This window comes from Enhydra lutris, unplaced genomic scaffold (assembly GCF_002288905.1).
Source record: "Enhydra lutris kenyoni isolate GAN:26980312 unplaced genomic scaffold, ASM228890v2 scaffoldscaffold5, whole genome shotgun sequence".
Classification (NCBI taxonomy): domain Eukaryota; kingdom Metazoa; phylum Chordata; class Mammalia; order Carnivora; family Mustelidae; genus Enhydra; species Enhydra lutris.
The window spans coordinates 54,317,448-54,325,585 of NW_019154089.1; the positions used below are offsets into that span (position 1 = coordinate 54,317,448).

The following is an 8,138-nucleotide window of genomic DNA, read 5'->3' on the forward strand; positions in this document are numbered from 1 at the left end:
TTCTTCTAAGTACGTGGGTCGCCTTTGATTATCTGCGCTTTTTATGTTTGTCTCATTTCTCGTAATCTCCGCTGGGCTGTGCATCTAGGTTAGAAGATTGTGGCTGTTTGTGACAGTATTTGGGCATCCCTCTCCACTGCGCCCCGAAGCCTGCTGGCCTCTGTCCCTGTTGCCTGACAGCTCCGCGCCCTGTCAGGCAGCCACTTCTTCTAAGTACGTGGGTCGCCTTTGATTATCTGCGCTTTTTATGTTTGTCTCATTTCTCGTAATCTCCGCTGGGCTGTGCATCTAGGTTAGAAGATTGTGGCTGTTTGTGACAGTATTTGGGCATCCCTCTCCACTGCGCCCCGAAGCCTGCTGGCCTCTGTCCCTGTTGCCTGACAGCTCCGCGCCCTGTCAGGCAGCCACTGCAGGCAGCAGGCGGCTCTCCACTGGCTCTTTGTTAGTCACAGATTTGGAGTGTTTCTTCTCAGAATGTGTGTCAGAAACTGCGGTGTGCTTTTGAGTATCTTTAGTGACAAATTGTTATCCTCTGAGTGGTAGCCAAAAGTCGTGCAAGAAGAATGCGGGTCACTGCGCACGTAATACCAGTTTTGATGAAAACAGGAGATTTGACTCTGAGGTGGAGTAATTATCTTGAGACCCTCCTTTGTTGCTTCAGAAGGTGTTTTCAAAGAGGAGTTACAAAAGGAAAGGATTATCAAAATGGGTAGATTGCCTCCCAAAGTATTATCTGGGTATGTGTTTTTAAGGATGTTTAAAAATCCGATTTGAATGCTGGTTTACCCCCGTCTGCACACACGTGGTGGCACGCACACACATTTGTGCCAGTGTTCCATATGGAAGAAAAGCCCTTCTCTGTGGACTTTCTCAAACTTCGAAAGGAAAAACATCAGAGTGGTAGCTGGGAATTTTAAATCCTTTTTTATGTGTTTGTTTAATAGTCCCAACACGTTATAGGCTTTTTTGCTAAAGGAACTGAGGCCAAGAGAAGTTTGAGTCGCCCCACAGCAAGCTACTATAAATTGTCCCAAGAAGCTGTCACTGCAAAACAATGTTTCCTTTACTTATTGGGAGAAATCCCCAAATGTTTAGAAATAGGGCTTTAATATGTACCTAATAAGCATAATGACCATCGGAACTGTATTACATGAAAGGCTCAAAGTATTTCCTCATCAAAGTGATAATTAAGGTCCAATAAATAAAATGAGGACAATAAACTTCTCATAGCACAGGCGTGCTTACGGTCATAAGTGCTATCTTAGAGTGGCCATTGTGTGCTTTCATCCCACGGAGTGTACAAAACACAAAGGAAATGACTCTGCTCCCTTTTCATAGATCCCCCAGATGCAAGTACACGATGAGCTTGTTCTTTTTTATCAAGATGATAGGGTTGTTTTGCATTTTTTTTTCCAAGATTACTGTGTGTGTTCCATTATCTTTGTTGGCTACTTTTAATTTCCCTTTCCATAAAGTTATCAGTTTTACTGCATTAGAAATCTGCACCATGTCATTAAAATCCAGACTACCTGGAGTTTTGTTTTTTGGCAGTTGTGTTGTGTACTCAGAGTTCTAGCGGACCTTTGCAATGATCTCAGATGTTTCAGAAATTAAATACATTTTCTGATCTTTTAGATAAGATGCTAGGCATTGGAAAGAATTCATGAGGGGTGAAACCATTCAGATGTGGCTTGAGATGTATTGCCCCAAATAGTTATCATTTTTGGTTGTGATTAGCACTGAAGAACAATGAACAGACTGAAATGGTTAACTTTCCACTGCTGAAAGTTTGTTAGTCTTAGGATACTTGGAATACAGACACTTTGAAATTGTTTAAGACATTTTACACTTCACTGCTAGCCTTCAGATGCTATTTATAATGCTTTGGGAATGGGAAAAGATATATAAAAATCCAGTGTAGAATTTTTTAAATTTCCTACTTTAAAAGCTCTCTATAGATTTGTCAGCATAGCAAATAAACTTACTCTTTTAATTTTCTTGTTATTTTTACCTTTTTCTGTCTTAAGTGATAAGTACATAGCTTTTCTTAGAGTTAAATGTTAGCAATGAGAATGAGATAACACCTTACCATAATTAATGTTCCTTTTTTTCCTTTCAGGACTCTGCAGACAGTAGGACCCTCCCATGCTAGAACCTACACAGTGGCAGTGTATTTCAAGGGAGAAAGAATAGGATGTGGGAAAGGACCAAGGTATGAGAAGAGAGCCTTTTAATTTCTTTGAATGAACATCCTGTGTGTCCGAGAAGTCCCTGCTTGGTATTTCCAAATTGTGTAGTCTGTCTTTTTAAACTCAGAGTGCAGGATGTTCAAGGGTGGTAGCAAAGTAAATTCTAGGATTAATGTCCCCACCTTGCCTTGGACAGTGGGAATGCCTTTGTATAAGGGGCTTTGGCTACCTTGAGAAAACCACATTACCTGGTACGCAGGTAAGGGCTGTCCAGTGTCAGTTACCCAACAGGGTACTGAGCGTGGCTGCAAGCATTTTATAGGACACGTGCGTGACACAGCCACTAGACATTTGATTTCTTACTGCCACTCACTTGAGCTTTGTTGGAAATTCTAACTAACATCCTCTCTCAGGTAAAAAGAAATAGGCATTTTAGCCTATTTCTTTGAACCCTCTAATTTATATCTTAAACTGAGAAGTGATTGGAAGTCTGTCTATATGTGCATTTTTTTTTTTACTCTTCTTTCAACTTTACACTAAAGATGTTCAAACTTAAGTAAGAAATACTTCAGACATAATATAATGGAAGGCATTTTATTATACCATTAAAAATGTGGAACAAATAACATAAATAGTCTTTGTGCAAATAAATGATGTTTCTGCACGGCCTTGTGTACATTCCTAACTTGTGCGATTCAGTATGTGACAGAAGTAATCAGATAAATTTTATGCACCAGACATGAAAATCTACCTGAATAATGTGTGGCCACATCTTGTGCTGGTGAAAAAAAAATCTTTAAACTGCACCTTTATTTTATTTAATAGTATTCAGCAAGCGGAAATGGGAGCAGCAATGGATGCACTGGAGAAATGTAAGCCTATCCCTTTTTCTATAATTATATGTTCATAATGGTTGTTTTATGGAAAGAAAATGGGGAAATACAAAAATGGTAAGTACTGATAAAAGGTGATCTTTTTTTCTTCATAATTACTCACTACCTAGAGTGTAGTAGAATATAAGATATGTATAAAATGGGCTAATAATTTTTTTGAAAAGTATTCCTGAATGCTTTTTGATTTTCATTTTCCTTTCTTGCTTGGAGTCCCACTCAGCTCAGGTAGCCCATGTGAAGAACCCAGTGTATCTTCTTCTATATGTTTCTCTATACTTCTAAAATCTTACATAAGTGAAGGTTTTTTCTTTTTGGTTTCTGGCTGTTGTTTCATGAGCATGAGATATTTACGGCATTTTTCTGTTGTTGTTCAACAATATATCATGCGGGGCGGGGGGCAATTCATTCATTCTTAATGGCTGCATAGTATTTCATGCTGTGGATTTGCCGTATTCTATTCAGCTTTTTTAGTTTTGGTGGACATTCTTTCTGTTTTTGTTTTTGTTATTTTTTAATTGCTGTTGACAGTAAATGTCTATATGTTGGTCCTTTTGGTTCTGTGGGATAGATTCCCAAGAGCAGGATGGTTGGGTGGAAAACACTTCAATTACATAATTAGCCATGTAGGGAACTGCATAGTCTCTTGTAAGTTGAAGGCTTAGCAAAGAATTTTTCTTCTGAGATGGGCTGTGCTGTGCAGCAGAGTCTGTGAGCAAAACATCGCAGTGCAGTTCCATTACGCTCCAAGTACCAGCCAAACGTGGGACAGAGCAAAGCGTGGGAAGCTAAAAGTCAGGAGGCCCAGGATGCTCAGCTGTGGGAGATTCCAGGGAAGGCAAGAGGGCAGGAGCCAAGTGGAAAGCAGCAGACGGTAGCTTCCTGGGGTGGGGGGAGGGAGGACAAGTTGGGGGCGGTAGCTAGTATTTCTAGGTTCCCGTGGCCATGGAATATTCACTGAAAGTTTTAAGTTAGCTCTGTTAGGGAATTTTTTCACTCATTATTTACAAATGCACAATCACATACTGAAATAAAAGTGAGATTCCATTTTCTACCTGTAAAATTACTGAAGGTTCTCTTTGGATCCAAAGCTTGTTTGTTTGTTTTTTAACGATAAAACAGTCCTGGAAAGAGGGCCTGTTCGGAGACTGACCTCCACATACCTAGTGGCAAGAGTGAATCGTTTGAGCTGCTGGAAGGCAGTTTGCCTGTATCCGGTCCTTAAAGAAGTCCATACTCTTTGATCCGGAGACTTCATTTCTAGGAACCAAACTTAGGGAAACGACTGGAGTTATGAGCTCAAGTTCACGTGCCACGATAATAGTGACAGCTTGATATATAATAGCCAGAAAACACATAAGTAAATCAAACTGCATGATTAACAGTAGGGAAATGCTTAAATAAATGATACTATAGCCCAGGGGTTGGCAAATGTTTTCTGTAAAGGACCAGATAGTAAATATGTTAAGCTTTGCAAGCCACACGGTCTGTCACGGTTACTCGAATCTGCCATTGTAGTGGGCAGGAATGAATAGTATGCAGATGTGGTTGTGTCTGTGTTCCAGGAAGGCGTGCGTACAAAGATAGGTGTGGGCAGTGGTTGACCAATTCTTGCTTTATCCAAATGCTGTAATATGTTGCAATCATTATAGCAGTGTTTTTGAAGACTAGTGGTACAGGGAAATACGTACACTAGAATGTTTTTAAAAGTACCTATAAAGAGGTGCCTGTGCTGTTGTCTCCCAAAGTGAGGGTGGGTGCACGAATGATTAAATATTCAAATGTCCATGTAATATATACACATTTACACTGTGTATGTATGTGTGTAGCATAACTTCATAGAAAACTATGAGGATACGTACTAAAGAATAAGTTTATCAGTGGTCAGATCTGAGTGGGTTTTTTTTTTAATGCCAACTAGGTTTTACAATATAATTTACTGAGGAAGTAGGGTTCATTTTGTAGAAACTTACTTTACAGCTAACGTTTTTGGATTTTGATTTATTTTTTAAAAAGTACTTAGAATACTTGGAACTTGTGTTTTATACAATACATAAGGTCAACTTGCTGTCATTTAGGGAATAGGATTTTGTTCCTGTTTCATTTCTAAAATACAGATGTCACTATGTATCTCTTCTGTTTATAATCAGTCAGTGACTCAGATATACAGGGTCTTTACTGATTCACCCCCCACCTCAGATGCTTTTCCTACCACCCTGTTCCTGTCCCTTCTCTCACCTGGGGGGGGGGGAGGATGGGACACTACATAAGAAGGGGGAGTAATTTAGGAATTTGCTATATATTTATATCCACTTTTATTATGTTTCATTCTTAACAAAAAACAAACGTGCTCTTCCCCAAACATGCCATGCTCTCTCACATCTCTGAATCTTCCTGTTTTTAAATACAAAGCAGGAACTCTTGAATATAACAACCCCTTACCTGGTTAGGGAGAAGAGTGTCTTTTCCTTTCGTGTTACTAGGTAACTTGGGTGGCTCTCCTTCACCCTTCATGGATGCCTCCCTTCATGAGGTTTGCTGTTGAAGTATGTATTCATTGACTAAGTGTATAAAGTGACTTTTATTATCGTTCCATCCTTGGTTTCTTACTCTGTCTCTGTACTTGTTATATGCCACAAATGACAACAGAGTCATAACAATTTTTAGATCTTAACCAAGATTTTCACTGTGTCTAGCATTCCTGCACAGGGTCAAATATCAACTGAAATATAGCTCAAGCTATAAATATATACCATTGAGTGATACGTTTCCTTTAACCAAATAAAATTGCTGACGAAGCATTGGGTATCCCATGGTAAACTATAAAAATAGGATGATCAGAAATAATGACTTAATGCCTTCTGTCCATCAGACCTTTTTCCTCTTTTCAGGAATTTTAATTCTTGGTAACTAACAGGGTGATAATACCATTATTTGTTTGGAGCTTTTGGTTTGAACTTTGCAAAAGTACACACGTCCACTTGACTACATTGTGTAATCTCTCCCTGACAATCACGTTTTACTAGGAGAACCGTGTTAAAACACCTGCCTACCTGGAACCATCCTGAAACCATGCATCTGTCTTAACATTCCTATATGTTTTGGTGCCTTTTATACTCAAGGTCACATCAGGTATCGCAGTCTAGCGTCAGGGTGCAGGTGCCAGTGGGTTTTGAATGACAGAAGCCGAGGGAAGAGACCGAGCAGTTGTTTGCCTCTTGCCTAGGAACGTACAGCTCTGTTTCTCGTGAATGTGTGTGTGTGTGTGTGTGTGTGTGTGTGTGTGTGTGTGTGTAGTCTGCGTTCTTTGCACCAGAGGCTACCCTTTATTGAGTATAAAATGTATCTCCTCGTGTCAGATAACTTTCCCCAGATGGCCCATCAGAAGCGGTTCATTGAACGGAAGTACAGACAAGAGTTAAAAGAAATGAGGTGGGAAAGAGAGCATCAAGAGAAAGAGCCAGATGAGACTGAAGACATAAAGAAATAAAGGAGGGCACGGAAGTGGTGGCGTATTTCCTTGCTTAATAACTGTGACTGTTGCCCATCGAGATCTAGCCTAGTTTTCCTACAGACAATGAACGAAGGGTGCCCGTTGAAATAAAACACAAAGTCAAATCGCTGTTGTCGTTTTACTGATCTAATATGCTGGTCTTTGTTGCAAAGTATTTGATTTCTCTTCTATTTAATGGAAAACTTCACTTTGGTGGGTGTGCATATTCCCTTCTATTTTGTTCTTTAAACAATAAAATTCAAAAAGCATCTTCTATGTGGAATAGATCCTGTTTTTCTCTCTCCATCTGAGATTGTGACACAAGACTTCAGCTGACAAGTGAAAAATCCACCTCACCAGATACTTGAGCAACACTCTGTTAACAACTGTACTTTCGGAAATCTCTGGATTATTAACTAGATTTTTCAGCTTTCATCTGGATGTTTATCGTCTTCTCAACTGCAAACGCTGAACTTAGCCCTTGCTCAGCAGTGAGTCCTTTGAAGAAGGGATCCCTTTAATGTTTAGCTGGCTAGTGGGAGTGGGGAAGGACACATTTGAGTCACAAATATTCTTTGTATCATTAGAATAGGGGAAGAAATCATGATTCTAAGCCAGGTGACACTTTAAATCAGATACTCTAACCCTGGGGTCCGTGGACACTTTAAGAAGTTTATAGAGAGACCTAAAGGAAGTCTCAGAACCTCCTGAAATTGTGCTGGATTTTATGCGTGTGGGGATGGGAGGGGAAGGTTGGGAGCGGGCGGGGAGCAAGACGAGAAGTCTTCACAGCTTTCATCAGCTTGAAGTGGTCCCTGCGATAAAGGGCTAACAATACATTAAAAGATATGACATTTTAAAAAATGTTATTTTAAGCTGAATATCACTTGTTTCTTATTAATAAAGGCAAAACCTCTTTTTTTTTTAAAACAAATGTGTTTTCATTCATTATTTTAGCAAATACATAGTATGAGTACCTTCTGTGTATTGGGCATTGTTCTAGGCCCTGGGGCTCCAGCAGTGAACAAAATGAAACCCCCTCCTGTCCTCAGAGAGCTAATGTGCTAATAGAGAAATGCACTCAGTAGACAGGGAAGTAAAACATACGGCGCATGGTGGTGTAGATGACGGCCGAAAATAGAGCAGGGAGGTGGGGAGGGTGTGGTTTTCGGTCGTCAGGTAGTTCGAGAGATCCCCCGAAAGGGTATCGTTTGAGTTAAGATATGAAGCAGGAGACGGAATGAGCCTTTCAGGTATTTGGAAAGTCTCTTACGTATGTGACTATTAAATGATACCTATGCAAGACGGAAAATTGGGGGGAACATATTACTTTTATTAGCAGGAGAAAGAAACATGCTACTTTGGAAATACGGTGGAGAAAGTAGAAAGCATAGGCAGAAAAATAAACCACCCATGACTCCATCACCCGGAGCTTTTGTATATTGTCAGACCTTCTGTGTATGGACACATGTACACACATGCACTCAAGTGTGCCTTAACAATTAGATAGCGTACATATGGTTTCCTTATCCTTTCTTTTTTATTAACTAGTACATCATGCATATC

General features: G+C 39.9%; 1 protein-coding gene across 4 annotated transcripts in view; it reads left to right on the plus strand.

Moving 5' to 3' along the window:
• Positions 1-7,493, plus strand: part of LOC111140887 (drosha ribonuclease III) — a 119,503-nt gene extending 112,010 nt beyond the window's left edge. For 3 of the 4 annotated variants that reach the window (XM_022493136.1, XM_022493133.1, XM_022493135.1), the window contains 3 exons: positions 2,120-2,212; positions 3,015-3,061; positions 6,439-7,493. In XM_022493136.1, coding sequence (XP_022348844.1) covers positions 2,120-2,212; positions 3,015-3,061; positions 6,439-6,569 — 271 coding nt within the window. In that variant the 3' untranslated portion in view covers positions 6,570-7,493. The remainder of the gene's footprint in view (positions 1-2,119; positions 2,213-3,014; positions 3,062-6,438) is intronic. The other variant, XM_022493134.1, reaches the window with a different exon arrangement.
• The last annotated feature ends 645 nt before the right edge of the window (positions 7,494-8,138 follow it).